The sequence below is a fragment of the Capra hircus genome, chromosome 10, assembly GCF_001704415.2.
Source record: "Capra hircus breed San Clemente chromosome 10, ASM170441v1, whole genome shotgun sequence".
Taxonomy (NCBI): domain Eukaryota; kingdom Metazoa; phylum Chordata; class Mammalia; order Artiodactyla; family Bovidae; genus Capra; species Capra hircus.
The window spans coordinates 52,319,984-52,342,483 of NC_030817.1; the positions used below are offsets into that span (position 1 = coordinate 52,319,984).

General features: G+C 42.3%; 1 protein-coding gene across 4 annotated transcripts in view; it reads left to right on the plus strand.

Annotated features, from left to right (window-relative positions):
- The window catches only part of FAM81A (family with sequence similarity 81 member A), a 79,641-nt gene extending 64,113 nt beyond the window's left edge, over window positions 1–15,528 (plus strand). For all 4 annotated transcript variants that reach the window (XM_018054287.1, XM_018054284.1, XM_018054285.1 and 1 more), the window contains 3 exons: window positions 7,876–8,011; window positions 9,575–9,770; window positions 13,255–15,528. In XM_018054287.1, coding sequence (XP_017909776.1) covers window positions 7,876–8,011; window positions 9,575–9,770; window positions 13,255–13,379 — 457 coding nt within the window. In that variant the 3' untranslated portion in view covers window positions 13,380–15,528. The remainder of the gene's footprint in view (window positions 1–7,875; window positions 8,012–9,574; window positions 9,771–13,254) is intronic.

Genomic DNA, 22,500 nt, shown 5'->3' on the forward strand with positions numbered 1-22,500 from the left:
TAATTATTGTTTTTAGTAACTGGATAATAATCCATCTATTCATCCAATAAATATTTCTGGGCCTAGATGAACATGGCCTGGGTGCTGAGAATCTGAAGAAGAATAGGCTTTGCTTTTACCCTTGTGGAGCTGATAGTCTAGGGAGCTGATGAATGTTAATGGAATAATCACTTAAATGAGTATATGCTATGTTATTACTAAATGGTGATACATGCTTTGAAGGAAAGGTACATGATTGCGGCAGGCTGATTAATGGTTCCTGCAAATATCACCATGTTCTAATTCCTGTGAATATGTTATGGCATTGTTGTTCCATCACTCAACCGTTCCAGCTCTTTGTGACCCCATGGACTGCAGCACTCCAGACTTCCCTGTTCTTCACCGTCTCCCAGAGCTTGCTCAAACTCATGTCCATTGAGTCGGTGATGTCATTCAACCATCTTATCCTCTGTTGTCCCCTTCTCCTGCCTTCAGTCTTTCCCAGCATCAGGGTCTTTTCCAATGAGTCAGTTCTTCACATCAGGTGGCCAAAGTAATGAAACTTCAGTTTTAGCATCAGTCCTTCCAGTGAATATTCAGGATTGATTTCCTTTAGAATTGGCTGGTTTGATCTCCTTGCAGTTGTAGGGACTCTCAAGAGTCTTCTCCAACACCACAGTTTGAAAGCATCAATTCTTTGCAGTCAGCTCTTTCATGGTCTAACTCTCACATCCATACATGACTACTGGAAAAATCATAGCTTTGTCTATACAGACCTTTGTCAGCAAAATAATGTCTCTGCTTTTTAATATGCTGTCTAGTTTTGTCATAGCTTTTCTTCCAAGGAGCAAGCGTCTTTTAATTTCATGGCTGCAGTCACCATCCACGGTGATTTTGGAGCCCAAGAAAATCAAGTCTGTTACTGTTTCCTTTGTTTCCCCATCTATTTTCCATGAAGTGATGGATCAGATGCCATGATCTTTGGTTTTTAAATGTTGAGTTTTAAGCCAACTTTTTCACTCTTCTCTTTCACTTTCATCAAGAGGCTCTTTAGTTCTTTTTCGCTTTCTGCCATAAGGGTGGTGTCATCTGCATATCTGAGGTTATTGATATTTCTCCTGCAATTTTGATTCCAGCTTGTGCTTCATCCAGTCCAGCATTTTTCATGGTGTACTCTGCATATAAGTTAAATAAACAGGGTTGCAATATACAGCCTTGATGTACTCCTTTCCCGATTTGGAACTAGTCTGTTGTTCCACGTCCAGTTCTAACTGTTGCTTGCTGACCTGCATACATATTTCTTAAGAGGCAGGTCAGGTGGTCTGGTATTTCCATCTCTTTAAGAATTTTCCACAGTTTGTTGTGAATCACACAGTCAAAGGCTTTAGCATTACCAATGAAGCGGAAGTAGATGTTTTTCTGGAATTCTCTGGCTTTTTCGATGATCCAGTGGATGTTGGCAACTTGATCTCTGGTTCCTCTGCCTTTTCTAAATCCAGCTTGAACATCTGGCAATTCTCGGTTCGTGTACTGATGAAGCCTGGCTTGGAGAAGTTTGAGCATTATTTTGCTAGCATGTGAGATGAGTGCAATTGTGTGGTAGTTTGTACATCCTTTGCCATTGCCCTTCTTTGGGATTGGAATGAAAACTGACCTTTTCCAGTCCTGTGGCCACTGCTGAATTATGGCATGTTAAATGGCAAATAGGAACTTTGCAAATGTGATCAAATGAAGGGTCTTAAGATGAGTAATGTTATCTGTATCATCATTATTGATGTACTCTCTAGAGTCCCTGTAAGATGGAGGCAGGAGGGTCAGAATCAGGAGAGAAGGCCATGTGACAATGAAAGTGGAGATTGTCGTGTGATGTGCTTTGAAGGTGGGGAAGGGGGCCACAAGCCATGGAAGACCGGCAGTCTCTAGAAGCTGAAGAAAGCAAGGGAATGATTCTCCCCTCAGACCCGTCAGAAGGGACCACCTCCACTCATACCCCAACTTTAGTCCAGTGAGACTGAATTTAGACTTCTGGCCCTCAGGACCAAAAGGGAATAACTGTGTTGTTCTAAGCCACCAAGTGTATGGTGATTTGTCACAGCAGCTGAGGGACTGAATGCAGTAGGGCTGCTGGGGTGAGTGACAGAGGCCTGGTTGTGGGGCCTTCCTGGGGAGGTGGTGTTCTCAGTGAGAGCTGAAGAATGAATGGCATTCCCTAGCCCTTGGACTCAAGCAGATCAAACCCATCACTCCTAAGGGAAATCAATCCTGAATATTCATTGTAAGGACTGATGCTGAAGCTGAAGCTCCAGTACGTTGGCCACCTGAAGTGAAGAGCCAACTCATTGGAAAAGACCGTGATGCTGGGAAGGATTGAAGGCAAAAGGAGAAGGGGGCGACAGAGGAGGAGATGGTTAGATAGCATCGTCAACTCAATGGACAGAGTTTAAGCAAATTCCAGGAGTCAGTGGAGGACAGAGGAGCCTGGCATGCTATAGTCCATAGGGTCGCAAAGAGCAGGGTTTGACCTAGCAACTGAAAAACAAAGTAAACAGTGCGGTGAGGACCCAGGAGATGGAAGAGCCTGTCGTGCGAGAAGTGTGACGTGAAGGATATGCACAGTGTAGAAGGGGCTGGGTCAGGGCCTGAGGGTGGGGAATGAGGCTAGAGAGGAGGCAGCCCAGCGTACAGGACTTCACACAGTCAGGACTTCCTGTTTCTTTCTCTAGAGCAATAAGAAGCCATTGAAGGATTTTAAGCAGGTAGGGTGATATAGTCAATTTATGTTATTTTTTAAAATGGTCTTGATTGCAGTTGGAAGATGGATCACAAGGGCTAAAGCCGAGTTGTGGATTGGGGGCATTGTAGGCATTTAGATGAGAGAGATCTGTGCTGGGGGGAAGCTGAGCTGTCTCGTTAGGACATTGTATGGTGTTATACTTTGCATTGTGTTTCAGTGACACTTTAAACTGGATTTGCCCCCCAGTGAAACTCATCTGCTGCTCTTCTGCTCAATCATAGAACCATATACTTTTCCCTGTCACAAATCTTCATAAGCTTGGCAAATTTCCTGCCAAAGCAGAGCCCATAGTGACCATATACGTTTGTTTGTGTTTGACGATTATATTTTTTAGAAGCTGACTTTGTTAGAGATTTGTGACAGTTTTCTATTATCATTGTTATTTTTATGGCCACACCATGCGGCATATGGTACCTTGGTTCCCTGGCTAGGGGAACTGTAGTGGTAGCGCAGTCTTGACCACTGCACTGCCAGGGGAAAGTGAAGTCTCTCAGCCGTGTCCGACTCTCTGTGACCCCATGGACTGTACCCCACCAGGCTTCTCAGTCCATGGGATTTTCCAGGCAAGAGTACTGGAGTGGGTTGCCATTTCCTTCTCCAGGGGATCTTCCTGACCCAGGGATCGAACCTGGGTCTCCTGCATTGCAGACAGATACTTTTACCCGGCTGAGCCACCAGGGGAAGTCTCTGGAAATTTTAAATTAATCATTCTTCCGGTTCTTCTGTTTCATTATCTCCATGCTTAATACCACTTCAAGGTCGTTGATGATTTAACAGGAATTCCCTTACAGAAACCATGTTTCCTGTCCTCTAATTATCTGTATTTATATCATTCCTGAGTTATGTCACTCTTTCTCATAGATCCTACAAGCTTGCCAAGTACAGAAAGATCTCCTGACCCCTTCTTTCCATTGTACAGGAAGAAAATAAATATATTAGTATTTTTTTTCTGTGAATTTTCTCCTTAGGAGATATTACTAGTCAGCAGACATGAACATCTTTATTTTTCTTCCTACAATTTAAAGTCCAGAAGTCTAGACACAAAGGCTGTTCGCAGAGGAAAGGGTACTAAGCCTGGGGCCTTTGTCAGGGAGAAAGACAGATTAGAGACCCAAAGGTAGAACCCTGGTTGGATGAACTAGGGAAAAAACACACTCTGCAGAGAATTCATAAAGAAACTTACCTGTCTTAGTCTTGATTCTGAGTAGAAGTGTAAAAGATATTCCTAAAACATTCTAAACCACAGTACAACCTTTATGTGGATTTAGACTTAGGATTCACATAACCCAACCACTTTGAAGAAACCAGAATAGACATTTTACCTTAGAATGATCTCTGGTAGTAGCCTAAGGCACCTGGCAGAAGCAAATACAAACATGCAGTCTTCAAGGCCCCCCACAGGCAAGTTAAGTTCTAAGGAACATAAATGTAAATCAGAAATTATAGACCAACACAAGGAAAAAAAATCACATAAATAATAAAGTGAGAAGAAACAACAATAAGCAGAATCAGACTCCTAAGTACTGCATATATAGGAATTATTGGATAAAACGGATGTGTGTGTATATATGTATGTATGCGTATGTGTGAGTATTCACACACACACACTTTTTGAAAATATGACAAAGGAATAAGAGTGTACCAAAAATTAACAGTCAGGGGGATTTCCTGGTAGACCAGTGTTTAGGGCTCTGTGCTCTTGTTGCTGAGGGCCTGGGTTCAATCCCTAGTTGGGGAACTAAAATCCCACAAGCCACATGGTGTGGCCAAAAAATAAAAAGTCAGAATTGACAAACAACCAAATTGGGCTTCTAGAAAATATAGTCATTGAAAACAAAATGTAACTTCCCTGACCAGGGCGCCTAATAGTGACCCAGGTGCCTTGGAGTCCAGCCTATAACTCTACCTAGAAGTGGAACTTAGCCTATTACCCCACTTTATTGCTTAGTAGAGCCTTTGGCCTTGCCCTAGCAAGGAACCGAACAAACAACACTTCCTAAAAGCAGAACATACCCTGTGACCCTACCTGACTAGGGAGCCAAGATAGCAATCCCACTCGACCACAGGCACAGCCTCCAGATTCACTTGACTTCACAGTACAGCTGGTGGCCCTGCCTGACCAGGATTCTGGCCAGTGACTTTCCTTACCAGTGGTGCATAGTTAGCAGCCTACCCAATTGTGGAGCCTGAAGCCCTATCATGGGGGTCCAACCACCCTACCAGGGAACACAGTGACCCCACCTGACCAGAGGGAATGGCAGAGTTCATTTAGTGGCTCCATTTGACTGTGCAACCCAGCCAGCAGCCCTGCCTACCCTGGAAGTCCAGCCAGGAGAATCACGTGACCATTGAGCCCAGCCAACAGTCTCCCTCCGCCTGTGCTTCAGAGCATGGGCAGTAGCCCTGCCCAGCTAGAGACCTGACAGGCAGCTACAGAACATGCCACCCAACAGCAGCAGAATACATATGCTTCTGAAGTACGCGCAGAACATTCCCAGGAGAGATCATACGTTAGGCAGCAAAATAAGTCTTAAGAAACTAGATGAAGTCATGTCAAGTAGCTTTTCAAACCAAAATGCTATGAAACTGAAAATTAATGACAGGAGTGAATTTGAAAAACTCACAAATATGTGGAATTAAACAACACATTCCTAAACAACCAGTGGGTCAAAGAAGATCAAAAGGAAGATTTTTAAAAATCTTGAAACAAATGAAAATGGAAACACAGCATATGTAGACTGTAGCCCACCAGGCTTCTCTGTCTGTGGAGTTCTCCAGGCAAGAATACCGGAGTGGGTTGCCATGCCCTCCTCCAGGGGATCTTTCTGACCCCAGGACTGAGTCCAGGTCTCCTGCATTGCAGGCATCTGAGCCACCAGGGAAGCCCACCAAAACTTATGGGATGCCACAGAGGCAGTTCTGTGAGGAAGTCTGCAGTGTTAAATCCTTACATTAAGAAAAAAGAAAGACCTTGAATAAACAACCTGACTTTATACCTTAAGGAATTTTAGAAAAAGAAGAACAAATTAAGCCCAAGATAGCAGGAAGAAGGAAATGATTAAGATAGACCAGAAATAAATGAGAGAAGAGTAAACAACAGAAAAAAATTGGGGGAAAATTTAAAAAAGTAATTGTCAAGCCAAACAGACAAAACTTTCTCTAGACTAACCAAAACAAAAAGAGGGTTCAAATAAATAAAATTATAAATGAAAGAGGAACTACTACTACAGACAGCACAGAAATACAGAGGATCGTAAGAGACTGCTGTGAACAATTGTATGACAACAAATTGCATAACTTAGAAGAAATGAATAGACTCCTGAAACAAGCTACTAAGACTGAATCATGAAGAAATAGAAAATCTGAACAGACCAATAATGAGTAAGGAGATTAAATCAACAATCTAAAACCTCTCAATGAAGAAAAAGTCTAGGACCAGATAGCTTCATGAGTGAGTTCTGTCAAACAATTAAAGAAGAATTAATGCCAATCATTCTCAAACTCTTCCAAAAAGTTGAAGAAAACACTTCCAAACTCATTTTACGAGGAGCATTATTCTGATAACAAAACCACATAGACAGTACAAGAAAAGAAAATTACTGACCAATATTTTTGATAAACATAGTTGCAAATGCTAACAGACCAATTCAACAGCATTTTAAAAGAGTCATGCACCGTAATCAAGTGGAATTTATCCCTGAGATGCAAGGATGTTTCAATATATACAAGTCAATCAGTATGATACATCACATTAACAGAATGAAGGATAAAAACAATACCATCTCAGATGCAGAAAAAGCATTTGACAAAATTCAACATCATAATAAAGACTCCCAACAATTTGAGTATATTAATAGAATGTATCTCAACATAATAAAGGCACATATGACAAGCCCACAACTAACATAATACTCAGTGATGAAATTCTGAAAGCTTTTCCTCTAATATCGGAAGTAAGACAAGGATACCCATTCTCAGCACTTCTATTCAGTATAGTGCTGGAAGTCCTGGCCAGAGCAACTAAGCAAGAAAAAGAAATGAAAGACACTCAAAACAAAAAAAGAAGCAAAGTTATCCCTGCTTGCAGATATTATCTTATAGAGAAAACTCTAAAGACTCCCTCAAAGAACTGTTAGGATAAATGAATTCATAAAAGCTGCTGTGCTCTGTGCTCAGGCCCCCAGGTCAGGTGGGTCTCCATAGTGGGGCAGGACTGCTGGCTTGACTTCCTGCCCATGTAAGACTGAGAAGCTTTGTTTTTGATGATATGACCAGGGAGTGTACTTATCACTTCAATGCATGTTCCATTGCCTGACTTAGTCCTGTGGCCACACATAGCTGCCAGGAGGGCTGATAAGTGTAGTCTTAACTAGGTAGTTGTGGACTCAGGTCACATTTGAGGGTTTCTTAATAGGGAAGAAGAGAACAGATACTGCAGAGAATTGGGGACTTATACCACAGGGGAGGGGTACATTTTATTATTTTTATTGTTAAGTCACATATATTCTTGTGTACTTTTATTGTTTTCATAATAAAAATAATTCAAATGGGGAGGCAGTGGGATGTTATTTTAAGGTATTTGGAAAGGGAGAGGACTATAGGAATGGAAATTTGAGTTTTAAAAAAATTCTCTGTTTGATTTAAACTAAGAAATATCTGTATGGGACAAGAGCAATTGGCAGAACATAAGAGAGAAAGGGATCCAGGCTCCAGTCCTGGGAGAAAAGATGGAGAAGGAGGAAGAGTCCTGGGCAAGGAGGAGCCTAGAAGAGAGCCAGGCTACTGTGTCTTTAGCCAGGAGTAGCCTGGGCCTTTTAAACTGCAGAGGTAGGCGCTTGGAGTGGCTCTGTATGTGACGCCTTGGTACTCACACTATCAGGTCTGCACGGGTGGGAGTACTATCAGGTGCTTTTCTGTTACATCCTCCTCTTCTTCCTTCTCAATTTAGTGCCAAGTGCAATTCTATGAAAAAGGAAAACGTGTAATTCTGAGTGAACGGAATTTAATGCTTACATATTTCCAAGAGATTTGATAGAGACGGAGGTTGTTTGATGTCATTTTAAAGTTGCTTTATATCTAACAGCTAATTTTTCTTATTTTAGATTTAAAGGTACAATCGAGGAACTCAGTAACCAGATTTTATCTGCGCGGAATTGGTTGCAACAGGAACAAGAACGGATAGAAAAAGAACTTTTGCAGAAAATCGATCAGCTTTCCTTGGTTGTTAAGGAAAACAGTGTAGGTGTTGATGTTCAACCATAACATAGTTAAGTTATTCGGTGAGACCTGCAACGTTTGAATAATACCTTGTAACGTATGTTTGATTTATTTAGCATTACATTAAGCTGTTAATGCTTGTTTCTTGCCTTATAATCTCTTTCCATGGTTCATACTGATTCTTTGTTATAAAGAGACAGAGCACTTTGACTTGTTTGGTTAACAAAGAAAAATAATAGAAAATTTCAGTACTTTCAACTAAGACAAATCCAAATCAAGACCTTAAAGAACCAAGTTGTCCAGCTGCATTTCTAAATAAAAATAGCAATTACATACTTCATCTTAGTTTTCATTTCATGGCCTGGTAAAAGCCGCCTTGACTAGATTTCTCCCTCCAGGCCCCTCCATCACACTGTAAACCCAGCATGAGGTGTCACAGGGCAACATCTCAGCAGAATCCAGTTTTCTTTTCTGTGTTCCTTCTCATTTCACCCCACTCTCCTGTAGGCCTAAGGTTTGCAGAAGTGCTCAAAAACCATACCCAGAAAGCCTTGCATATATAGCATTCAATATCAGTACTTGAAAGCAAATGCTTCTTGATTTGGTTATCTAGCCTGACCTCCCTCTCCCTTCTCTTTTCTTGCACTGCTTCCTCTCCCTTGGACTTTGATGGAGCACAAGTGACTGGTGTAGATTGCATCTCTGGCTCTGCTCTCTCTTGATGCCGAGCTGTTGAATTGCAGACTGTGCCCTGGGCACATCATGAGAGTTCTGTTATGCTTTAGCCCACTTACAGCTTGGTATTTGTAGTCCTGGCCTCTAAAGCTTGCCTGCAGACCCAGATTCTCATAAGAACTAAGCATGATAGAGAGAAAAGGAAAAAAAATGTTCTATTTCAACTATTTCTTTACATGTCTCCATGTTTTTATCAGATCTACTGATTGATTTGTAGTCTTCTGTGTCTTTGGATCACTATTTTTATATCTGAGGTGACTTAATAACTAACACACTCCAGGATAATGGTGACTTTAATATGATAGAAGCTTATTTATCTTTCACATAAAAGAAGTCTGGGTATAGGGATTGCAGGGCTGTTACGATAGCTCATCAATCCTCAGTGAACCATGATCTTTCTGGCTTAAGTCTCTACCAGTCCTAGAGAGTGACCCTTGCATACATAGCTCAATATGGCTGCTAGAGCTCCAGCCATTACATTTGAATTCCAGGAACAGAAGAAAGAAAGAAGAGGTTTTTTATTTATGTCTCAGCTATTTTTTTTTTTAACTTTTCCTAGAAGTTGCCACATATGTTTATACTTATGTCTCATTACCCAGAACTTAATCATATGGCTACACCAAACTCAAGAGACAATAGAAAAGGTAATCTTTATTCTGAGTGACCTTATACCCAGCTGAACACTGGAGATCTGTTATGGAAAAAGGGGAGAGTGGATATTGGGGTGAGCATCAAGTAACCTTTTTGATTCTGTTCTCTGCAGATTGTTCTTAAATGATATTATGACTGATGTGAATGCAATACAGACTCTTTGGAGTAATCACCTGCTGTTCTTATCATGGATCTCAGGGAGCCAGTGAAAGGGACATGGAGAAAAAGCTCAGCCAGATGTCAGCCAGACTGGACAAAATAGAAGAGAGTCAGAAGAAGAATATGGAGGTACAGAGGACAAAACAAGAGGAGGAGAAGGTGCATGGGCGGATCAGCAAGCTTGAGTTACGGATGACCGAAGACATGAAGGAAATGAAAGCCGAAGTTGATGCAGGTAGGCCAGTAAGGAAACAGTTCTCGCACTTCATTTTCTGTATGATCTGAAAGTCAGCTAATTAGTATTCCCCCACAACTGCCTACAGACCTGGATAATGGAATGTCCTTAGGTAATTTTCCAAGTAGAGCTAAAGTATTGCTTCAACTTCAAGGACATGAAGACAGACAGACCTCGAGAGACAGGCGAACAAACCTAAAATCGCTTAGCTTGCATACATAGCTTTAGTGCTATCTGCAGATTCTTTTCTGATCATAGCCAAGGTCAGTATGCCTCAGAAACAAGCATATATCTTTGAGAGGCCTTTGAAGGCTTATTTTATACTGCTGGCAGTATCCCACCATGGCAGTGGATGGTGTTCTCTGCTCAGAAGCCTACAGGGCTCATTCTTCCACACATGTTAGGAACACAGTGTCAGAGCTGATTTCAAGTTCTAAAGTGCTGCCAGATAAAGGAGGGATTAGATTTACATTTTAAACATTTATTTATTTGGCTGCCCTAGGTCTTGGTGGCAGCTTGCAGTATCTTTTAGTTGTGGCATATGGTTCCCTGACAAGGAATTGAACCCAGGCCACCTGCATTGGGTGTTCAAAGTCTTAACCACTGCACCATCAGGCAAGTCCCACGAGGGATTAAATTTATACTCTGAACTCTAGAATACAGAACTGGGACCAATAATCAGAAGTTACGTGAATACATATTATGAAGCAGAAGTATCTACAGTTAGAAGTCTTAGAAAGACACAGGTGCTTTGTGAACCTGGGAGTTCTTTACTGAAAGTATTTAAGTGAAGGTTGGTTGACCGTGGTCAGGAAAGAGAAGACAGTCAGGTAGTATGGGAAGGGGAACTAAATTATCTCCTGATTCCTTTCTGTTCCTCTGGTTCTGTGAATTTTCTGCATGGAATTGTTCTATTTTGGCTACATGAGAAGAAAAGTAGCCCCATCCCAAGAATGATTTTGTTGTAACCACCATGGGGTCTCAAGAGTTGGGCACAACTAGATGGCTAATACTTACTTACTTATTTAACCACCTCAAGTTAATTATTTTATTTAAGGAGAGGGTGCCATTAAATTTATGACTTTTAGAACTTTGTGGAGATAAAAGTGAATTTTCTTTCTTGGTGTTTTGGGCTAGTAGAGTATGATATTTGACTATTTCATTAGTGGTTAATGAGATGGTGATAAGAAATGCATATGAGCCTTTTAAAAATTAAAAACATTTACTTTTTTCTTATTATGAAAACAGACTTCTTAGTGGAAAATCATGAAACAAGTATACTAAACAAGTATACTACAATGTCCTATTGGCGAAACATTTTTCAATATTCAGTTTTCAAATTTCACCATTGTTTCCTTTACAGCAAGCCATCCCCAGTCCAGGTTCTCATCCAGAATCACCGCATCATATTTAGTTACCATGTTGCTTATCTAGTCTCTCTCAATCTGGATCAGTTTCACAGTAATGTTGTCATCATTAAAGAACACAGGCCAGTATTTTGTGAAATGTCCCACCGTTTGGGTCTTCTTGCTTCTTTTTAATTCACTTCAGGTTGTGTGTTTTGGACAGACATGCTGCAGAAGTGATGTGTCCTTCCCAGCGTTTTTTCTTTCAGTACTTTAATTATATCCTGCCATTCCCTTCTGGCCTGCCAGGTTTCTGCTGAAAGGTCAGCTGTTAAATGCATGGGGTTTCCCTTGTATGTTACTTGTTGCTTTTCCCTTGCTGCTTTTAATATTCTTTCTTTGTGTTTAACCTTTGTTAGTTTGATTAGTATATGTTTTGGCGTGTTTCTCCTTGGGTTTCTCCTGTATGGGACTCTTTTGCTTCTTGGACTTGATTGACTGTTTCCTTTTCCATGTTGGGGAAATTTTCAACTATAATCTCTTCAAAAATTTTCTCATACCATTTCTTATTCTCTTCTTCTGGGACCCCTATAAGTCAAATGTTGGTGCATTTAATATCTTACCAGAGGTTTCTGAGACTATCCTTAGCTCTTTTCATTATTTTTACTTTGTTCTGCTCTTCAGCAGTTATTTTCACCATTTTATCTTCCAGCTCACTGGTCCATTCTTCTGCTTCAGGTATTCTGCTAGTGATTCTTTCTAGAGTATTTTTAATTTCAGTAATTGTGTTGTTTATCTCTGGATGCTAATTCTTTCATTCTCCTAGGTCTTTGTTAATTGATTCTTGCATTTTCTCCATTCTGTTTTCAAGGGTTTTGATCATCTTTACTATCATTATTCTGAATTCTTTTTCAGATAGTTTGCTTGTTTCCTCTTTATTTATTTGGACTTCTGTGTTTAAGTTTGTTCCTTCAATTGTGCAGTATTTCTCTGATTTTCATTATTTTTAAATTTATTGTGTTTGAGGTCTCTTTCCTAGGTTTCAAGGTTGAATTCTTTCTTCCTTTTGGTTTCTCCCCTCCTAAGTTTGGTGCAGACGTTAAAGCATCTGCCTGCAATGTGAGAGAACTGGGTTCGATCCCTGAGTCGGGAAGATCCCCTGGAGAAGGAAATGGCAACCCACTCCAGTATTCTTGCCTGGAGAATCCCATGGATGGAGGAGCTTGGTGGGCTACTGTCCATGGGTCGCAAAGAGTCAGACATGACTGAGCAACTTCACTTTAACTTTCTCCTAAGTTTGGTCCAATTTTGTGTAAGCTTCACATAGGGTGAGATTTGTGCTGAGTTTTTTATTTCCTCTGATGGGCAGGGCTGAGTGACATGGTAATCTTGAATGCTGATGATTGGGTTTGTATTTTTGTCTTGTTTGTTGTTTGGATGAGGCGTCCTGCACAAGGGGCTGCTACTGGTGGCTGGGTGATGTCAGGTCTTGTGTTCAAGTGGTTTCCTTTCTGGAAGTTCTCACTATTTGATACTCCCTAAGGTTAGGAGTTCTCTGATAGTCTAGGGTCTTAGAGTCAGTTCTCCCACTCCAGAGGCTCAGGGCTTGATCTTTTAGCAGACTGAAACTGAAGGACTCTACTTCCAGTAATGATGTCATGAGGCAGTACTGAAATCCCTTCTCCAAAATCAATGTGAAGAAGGAAGACCATGAGCATCCTACTAATGGAGACACAGAATTTAGCTTCTTGAGTCAGAGAGCACTTAGGTGCAGACAGCACTGAGGTGGTCTGTCTTAGCATGCAGAGCCCAGGCTCCTTTCCAGGGTTTTCTCATCAGGGGTACATAATGTTGGATCCTCCCAGTGTTGGTGAAGATAGCTTCGACCCTTGGTTAAAGTGGTGTCTGTCATATTTCTCTATGGTAATATTTCATGTTTCCCTTTGTATCTGTGGGGAGACACTGTGAAGCTATGCAACTATTCTGTTTCCCATTTAACATTTATTCCAGTACTTTGAGAATCTATTGATAATTTTTGCCCAAATCAAGGAGTACTGTCTGCTGTAGGCTTTGATACAGCGTTGTTGTTGTTGTTGTTTTTAAATATTAACTCTTGTGAAATTTACCCTTTCTTAAAGGGTTTACCGCCATCTATGAAAGCATAGGATCCCTCAGGCAAGTTCTTGAAGCCAAGATGAAGCTGGACAAGGACCAGCTACAGAAGCAAATCCAACAGATGCAGAAGCCAGAAGCTCCCATGTGAAGGGACTCGGGACATGGACCTCAAAGGTGGTTTTGCCAGTGGGGCCAGAAGCTGGATACCTCTGTAGCCAGGCTGTCGCTACATTCAGGATTGTTCTGCTCATGGTGTGCATGTGCCAAGAAATGTGTTTTCATGGGTCTAAATGTTTACCTTGAGTCTTGAAAACACTCTTCTTTAAAAGGATTACATACAATTTTTACCACGTTATTCAAATTCGATCAGATATCCTCCCCTCCCTGGATTTTAAAAGGCTTTTATCCCTTTCATTTTACGAATGAAAAGACTTAACAGTTTCCCTTTGATTCGTGATGCTCTCTAGCCAAGACTTTACTCTTGAAAATGTCACGGTGATTTTTTTTTAAATTAAGAAACTAATTAATCATCTTGGGAATGTGTTGCTCCTCACTCTAAATTAAGAGAATGTTTTGATGGATTAGAATTCAACCTTTGAGTCCATATTTGGATTTTATTATTGTTATCTGTGCATTTCTTATATTGATTCTCTTCTTGTAAATCTTCTGTCTTTTGTAGGGGGAGGGGATTTAACATTTGGGAAAAGAATCTACCACTTATGCAATGAAAATAGTTTAAAAATTGATAACTGCCATATAGACTACAAATTAAAATGGAAACTTAAGACAGTTATCTAGATAATGCAAGGCACAATTATCTGTATCAGCCACCTAGTTATACCAGGTTTTAATACTGAAAGCCTTTTTCAATTATCCACAGCCTATATAGTGAGAGCCATATATTCAATAATGGAATGGTGGTAATAGCTTGTTTATTACATAATTGATTGTTCGTTAATCATATGGGATGTGAAAATTTTTCAAGCTTTTTGATCTCCTCTCTAAATTTTTCCAAAATTGGCACAGAGTGCTAAAGGTTTATATACAATTATTGTAACTGTATTCTTGTGCCTTGGTTTTATCACATCAGTGCACTGTACCCTATAGAAGTTTTGCAGACAAAATAGAAGGCACAATAGCACATCAGAATTATGATGTAAAAATGGGATCCTATGTATTTTTTAAATGTTTTAAAAATTTTATCACTGTTATGATGTTAATCATTCAGTATCATTAATGGAATAGAAATTCATACTTTTGTATGGCCAGAAAATCAAATTGATACTGCATTTATAACGATGTCAAGAAATGTTCATTTTGAGCAATTTCGTAGATGATGGGTGTTTTTTTTCAATCGCCATATTTGATTAGTCATTGGAAACTGGCACCAGTGGTATCTGTTCACCTGTATATGTAAAAACTAACAGTGAGACACATGCCGTTCCAAACTGTGAGGGTACCCAAGAAAAAGAAAACAAGAATACTTTGAAAATTTTAAAAGCTTTTTTTTGTCTGCCAAGGACTCAGGAAAATTAAAGCATTTTCTATTTTAGACTAAATCGTGAATGAAATCTGTAACTGGCTATTACTGTTTACCCATATAAATTATGCTGCTAAAGTACATAATAGTTTACCCTCAGTGGCTTGACAAAGTTTTTTCTTTTTAATTTGTACCTGAGAAGTCATGCAAAGACTATGTCATTCAACATATATTTCCTTATTTTGTCACAAATCTTCCCATCTCTATTCAGGAAGACTGCTTCCACTTAACAATGAAAAAAAAAAGGTTAATGCTCTTCTGCAGTCAGAAAGTGAGTTTCTCTTTGTGCTCGAGTAACCGTGTTTATACAGTTCTCCTGGTTTAAGCACAGACCACAGCACAGACAGCCACGGCTCCTCAAGCATCTCTCTCCTCTGGGAGCCCCGAGGAGGGGGAATCAGCACACGTCACACCTGGGAGGAGGGGAACTGGCAGGGCTAAGGTCAAGGGGTGACGTGACCAGGTGATGCTTCTGTCCCCCTGTCGGGAGTTCGGCGGGGATTCGCCCCTCTGGCTGATTGAAATCAGCTGGGCACTTCAAAAAGCTACCAGTGCCTGGGCTGCTCCCCCAGACCAGCTAAGTCAGAGCCTCTGGAAGGGGATGCAGGCAGCCGCATGTGTCAGAGGCCCCCAGGTGACTCACGTGTTGTGAGTCCCTAAGCTCCACGTCCTCTTTTCACCAAAGTTAAAATGAGAATCAGCTTCCCTGTACATTCCTTTACCAGAAATTTGCAATAAAAAGAATAAAACTTCCAAATCAATGTGGTGTATGATTCTTAAAAGCCTTTTCATGGGAGGTAAATTAGGTAAAATACGGTAGAAAATCTCTTGCTTCCTGGGGAAACATTTTGGTGGTTGAAATAAAGTGCTCTGAGACCTGGCAGACCTGCTGGGACTTGGAAAGTCACAGGGAGCTGCTCCATCCTTGGGTCTCCGGAGCTCTGGGTGCTATCTCGGCTCTGGACTAATGGCAGCGGGCAGTTCCCAGCATGCGTTGTATGCCCACGTTGCGACCTTGGTGGGTATTCATTCATTTCATTATAACAACAGTGCATGGAGTTGAATACTGTGTGTTTCCGCATTTTACAGATGAGAAAACTGAGTCACGTAAAGGAGAAGCAACCTCCCCCAAATCCTGCAGCTGGTAAGTGGGAGCCATGATCCAAACCAAGCAGCTTACTTCCACAGTCTGGATACCTAACCAGTGCACTCCCCTACCTCTAAAGATACAGCCTTGCTTCCCACATAACTTGGACTTGCCAGGCCACTGACTCCAACCCATCTCTGTGTAACCTTACAGTTCTGCCATCTGAGTCCTTTTGCATTTTAATGCTCCAATTCCAAGAGCTTCCCAGGTGGCACAGTGATAAAGAATCCACCTGCCAAAGCAGGAGATGGAAGAGATGCAGGTTTGATCCCTGGGTCGGGAAGATCCCGTGGAGTAGGAAACGGCAGCCTGTTCCAATATTCTTACCTGGAAAAATTCTATGGATAGAGTAGCCTGGTGGGCCCCAGTCCACGGGGTCGCAGATTCGGAGAGCACAGCCCACGGGAGAGGCAGTCTTAACTACCTTTGCTTGGTCAGATGTCTTCCTCTGGTTGTTTCAGTGAAGGTGGGGTAGTTGATGCCACAGGACTATAGTATCACAGGCATTTCATCCCCTGTCTTTAGCTGTCCAAGGTAGTGGCTCTGTGCATTTGGGGATGGGTTGTATTGGGTGAGTACAGAGCAGACAGAATAAGAAAGACAGACCCCTCTAAATTGTGGTCACCCCCCTAGGCTTTCAGCCTGGAAAAAAAAAAATCACATACCACTCAGGACATCCTGGGAACTCAGTGGTAACTATGTGGAGTTTTTCTGTTACTGCTGTCTGACCTTGGGCAGTTCTCTTAACCTCACTGAGGCTTATTTTTCTTATTTGTAGAGTGGAGATTATAATAACTTAAAAGAAGGAGCTGGTTTATCACTTTGAAAATGCTGAAGTAATTTATGCAATATTGTGTAGCAAGTGGTGGGATGGGCCTGGGGGATTAATATTGGTGGTGAGACATAGGAAATATATGGGGGTTCCTATTTTGGTCCAAAGTGTCCCATTATCTGTGGGGACTGTATGGGCAGTGATTAATCTCCAAAGAAAGTGATATCCTAGCCTGAGACAGGAAAGAACAGTATAGCCAGGGTGAAGATGTTAAGTACCCGGAATCAGCATGGGGACAATCCCTAAGTGTAGGAAAGGGCTGGGCAGATCCTTAAGTTAGTTGGTCTTATCCATGGATCAGAGCTCAGGAAAGGCAGACTCCAGGTGAAGAAGGGTAAAGGCAGATAGGGAGGCTGAGGGTGCAGAGCCCAGAGTTCTAGTCGGGAATTGAAAAGCAGAACAGGCGGGGCTGCGCCCAAATGGCTGGTTGGCCTTTGAGACTTGTTTGTATGTAGATTGTATCAGCCCAAGTGTCCACTGACAGTTGAACGGGTAAGTAAAACCTGGTGTATGCAGACAATGAAATACTCTTCAGCCATAAGAAGGGAGACGGTTCTGACACATGCTACCACAAGGACGCTACGCTAAGCGCAGTAAGCCAGCCGTGAAGGGACTAGTAGCCTATGATCCCACTTGTATGAGGCACCTGTGCACGTGCTCAGTCATGTCTGACTCTTCGTGACCCCGTGGACCGGAGCCCACCAGGCTCCTCTGTCCATGGGGATTCTCCAGGCAAGAATGCTGGAGTGGATTGCCATTTCCTTCTCCAGGGGATCTTCCCGACCCAGGGATCAAACCTGTGTCTCCTGTATGTCTTGCATTGGCAGGCGGATTCTTTACCGCTGAGCCACCTAGAGAAGTCAAAGTCAAGGGACAGAGAGTAGCATCATAGTTGCCAGGGGCTGAGGGGTGTGGTGGGAAAACGGAGTTAATATCTAATCCATACAGAGTCTCAGGTGCAGAAGATGAAAAAGTTCTGGAGTTGGATGGGGGTGATGGCTACACAACAGTGTGAATGTATTTGATGACACAGAACCATACCCTTAAAGCTGATTAAAATAGTGAATTTTATGTATAGTTACCAGAAGAATATTTTTTTTAAAAAGTGGATTCCTAAACCACTGAATAAAGACTTCGGGTAAGAGTGCAGCCCTAGCAGTTTTATTACAGTCTCAAGGGAGACAGTGAGCTAGAAATACCCAGCTAAACCACATCTGAGTTTTTGACCTGCAGAAACTGCAGGTAATAAATATGTGCTTTTTGAAGTCACTGCATTTTAGGGTAATTTGTTTTACACAATAATTAACACAACAACACTTGGAAATCTTGACGGAATTATTTTGTGGAAATGTCACAAATTATGTTACAAATTGCATTGTCTGCATATATAATCTTGTTAGTACACTTTCAGAGCAGGGAATGATCTTGAAACATCAAATGACATGTATACCTTATCATGTTTAATCTTTGTAATTACCCTATTAGGTATGTACTGTTATTTCCATTTGTGATGGAGCAATTATGAAAGGTCATACAGCTAATTAGAGCAGGAGCAGGGATTTGAGTCTTATCTTTCTCTAAAGCCCAGGCTGCCATTTTGCTCCAAGGCTTCCAAGGTGGTCCTAGTGGCAAATAACCCGCTTGCCAGTGCAGGAGACATAAGAGACACAGGTTTGATTCCTGGATCAGGAAGATCCCCTGGAGGAGGAAATGGCAACCCACTCTAGTATTCTTGCCTGGAGAATCCCATGGACAGAGGAGCCTGGCAGGCTACAGTCTATAGGGTTGAAAAGATCTGGACACGACTGAAGCGACTCTTGAGAGTCCCTTGAACTGCAAAGAGATCCAGCCAGTCCATCCTAAAGAAAATCAGTCCGAATATTCATTGGAAGGACTGATGCTGAAGCTGAAATTCCAATACTTTGGCCACCTGATGTGAAGAACTGATTCATTGGAAAAGACCCTGATGCTGGGAAAGATTGAAGGCAGGAGGAGAAGGGGACAACAGGGGATGAGATGTTGGATGGCATCACCGACTTATTGGACATGCTGCTGCTGCTAAGTCGCTTCAGTCGTGTCTGACTCTGCCGCCCCATAGATGGCAGCCCACCAGCCTCTCCCGTCCCTGGGATTCTCCAGGCAAGAACACTGGAGTGGGTTGCCATTTCCTTCTCCAATGCATGAAAGTGAAAAGTGAAAGTGAAGTTGCTCAGTCATGTCCGATTCTTAGTGACCCCATGGACTGCAGCCTATCAGACTCCTCCATCCATGGGATTTTCCAGGCAAGAGTACTGGAGTGGGTTGCCATTGCCTTCTCCATTATTGGACATGAGTTTGGGTAAACTCCGGGAATTGGTGATGGACAGGGAGGCCTGGCATGCTGCAGTCCATGGAGTTGCAAAGAGTTGATCATGACAAAGCGATTGAACTGAAGCAAGTTAGCACGCACATGTGCAAGCCAACACCCACAACATAATGTGATTGGTTTAATAATCCCATAGTTTATTGGAATCATAATCCTCTCTGGATCTGTGGTCTCAGTGTGTCTCCAGACTAGCAGCATCAGCATCACCTGGGAAGTTGTTAGAAATGTAATCTCTGGCACCCCACCGCAGACCTCCTATTGCATCAGAAGCTCTGAGACGGACTCAGCAGTCTACTTTAACTGAAGTCCTGCAGAAGGTTCCAATGCAAGTGAAGTTTGAGGATTGCTGCTCTAGAACTGCACTGTAATACAATAGCCATTAGTCACGTCAACCATTTAAATATGTTGCTGTTTAGTTGCTAAGTTGTGTGCAACTCTTTTGTGACCCCATGGACTGTAGCCCACCAGGCTCCTCTGTCCATGGGATTTCCCTGGCAAGAATACTGGAGTGAGTTGTCATTTTCTTCTCCAGGGGATCTTCCTGACTCAGGAATTGAATCTAAGTCTCCTGCATTGGCAGGCGGATTGTTTACTGCTGAGCCACCAGGGAAGCCCAAATTTAAATATAAATTAGTCCAAATTAAGTAAATTTAAAAACTCAGTTGTTCAGTTGCACTTGCCCTATTTTGCATGCTCAGTAACCACCTGTGGTTAGTGGCTACAGTATTGTTCTGTACAGATATAGAATATTTATATTGTCACAGAAAGTTTTATCAGACAGCCCTGATCTACAGCAATAATTTCCTCATCTTTTCAACTGACATCTCCGTCCACAACTCTGTACCTTCATTGGTCAGCGTGAAATGAGCTTTGGATCTGGAACTTCCCTCCAGCCTCATCTTTACAACATTATGTCAGTTGTCCCTGATAGAGATGATTTCCCAGGTCCTTATGTGGTTTTGTCTCACCTGGCAGTTCTGATCCGTAGATCCTGCTGCCTGGACTGTGGCAAGAAGGATCCAGAGGCTGGTGCTGGACTCTGGGGGAAGAGCCAAGGCATGTGAGCCAAGGGGCAGGGCTGCCATCTGGGTGCTGCGCCTCTGACAGGTTCTCACAGGACATCCCAGGCATGGAGGATGCCCTGCAGGAGTTTGTCAGCCAGGGGACTTGAGCGACTGATGTCCCCTGGGGAGCCAGACCTGGCAGGCCTGGGTTGCCTGCATGCTTCCAACTCTTTGTGACCCTGCGGACTATAGTCCTCCAGGCTCCTCTGTCCATGAGATTTCCCAGGCAAGAATACTGGAGTGGGTCGCCATTTCCTTCTCCTGGGGACCTTCCTGACCCAGGGATGGAACCTGTGTCTTTTTACATCTGCATCGCAGGCTAGTTCTTACCACTAGCACTCCCTGGGAAGCCCCTGGCAGGCCAGGAATTAGAGTGAGCCAAAATGGAAAATATGAAGGGACGTCAAAACCTCTGCAATTAAGGCAAATAGTATGTCAATGAAATATTTTTTAACAATCAAAAATAATGCCAAAAAGTGCACAATGAACGAAATATCAAACCTCCTCAAACCGTGCTGTCTGAAGCTATTCTGGAACTGAGGCAGAAAGAAAATTATGTGCCCCATATACATGTTCTATATAATTTTATTTAAACATTTTACTTTTGTGCATCATGGTATTTTTGTTGTTTTTTGGTTTTTATTTTTAGAAATATTGTACAAAAGTACTATTATCTTTGGGCTGCTCTTCTTACATTTGGTGAGTGAGATGAGGGCTCACTCACCTCATCCTAAGCCCGGCCGTGCCCAGATGTCTAGAAATTTGTAGCTAAATTGACTTCTCAGTGATTGTTATTAGCTTATCTCAGGCACGTTCTGATTGCTTTAGGGGGCTTCTGGTCTGTTTTTATCCCTAATTGTCATGCTTGGTCTAATTTTCAAACTTGTGACCCAGTTTCCTTGGTGATAGGATGGGGACACAAAGAAAGCTAAGCTCTGACTCCTTTCTGAGACTCCGGAGGCCATAGGGGAGCGGGATGGAAGGAGGTGAAAATGCTTGCTCTGTCTCATCACTTGCTGGCATCCCAGAGAGAGCTCGCCACCTGGCCAGCCCTTTGCTGTCCTTTGCTGCCCCCATGTGGAGGGAATAGAAACTTCTTATTGTTGATGAGTTGATAAATTGTGCTGACTCTGCCACCTTGTGGACTACAACATGCCAGGCTCCTCCATCCTCCACTATCTCCTGGAGTCTGCCCAAACTCATGCCCATTGAGTCAGTAATGCTATCCAACCATCTCATCCTCAGCTGCCGCCTTCTCCTTTTGCCTTCAGTCTTTCCAAGCATCATGGTCTTTTCTAGTAGAATAACTTTTGGAAAACCTTGTTTTTAAATTGCAGTATATGGCAATCCACTCCAGTACTCTTGCCTGGAAAATCCCATGGATGGAGGAGCCTGGTAGGCTACAGTCCATGGGGTCACAAAGAGTTGGACATGACTGAGCGACTTCACTTTCACTATAGTTTATTTACAATATTAGTTTCAGGTGTACACATAGTGGTTCAAAATGTTTCAAGATTATATTCCATTTATGTTTATTATAAAACATTGGCTGTATTCCCTTGCCGTCCAGTATATCCCTGTAGCTTATTTATTTTGTACATAGTAGTTTATACCTCTTAATTCCCTACCCCTAACTTACCCCTCCTCTTTCCCCACTGAAAATGAAAGTGAAAGTTGCTCAGTCATGTCTGACTGTTTGCAACCCCATGGACTATATAGTCCATGGAATTCTCCAGGCCAGAATACTGGAGTGGGCAGCCTTTCCCTTCTCCAGGGAATCTTTCCAAGCCAGGGATCAAACCCAAGTCTCCTGCATTGCAGGTGGATTCTTTACCAGCTGAGCCACAAGGGAAGCCCAAGAATACTGGAGTGGGTAGCCTATCCCTTCTCCAGCGGAGCTTCCCAACCCAGGAACTGAACCAGAGTCTCCTGCATTATAGGCAGATTCTTTACCAACTGAGCTATCAGGGAAGCCCATCTTAGTTTCTTGACCAAGGATTGAACCTGGGCCTTCAGCAGTGAAAGCATAGAGCCATAACCGCTCGACCACCAGGGTTCCCTGGTCTCTCTCACCACTGGTAATGCTTAGTTTGTTCTCTATATCTGTAAGTCTGTTTCTGCTTTGTTATAGTCATGTTTGTTTTATTTTTCAGATTCCACATGTAGGGAATGTGTTCCACTCGGAAGAACCCAGAACCAAGGAATGCCTCTGTGGAAGAGCCCTTGGAGACCCTTGAGCTCAGCTCGCATTTTCCAGAACAGGAAACCAGAGAAATTAGAAGTAGGCTTTGCAGGTGAGGACGCGTGACAGTGCTGTAGAC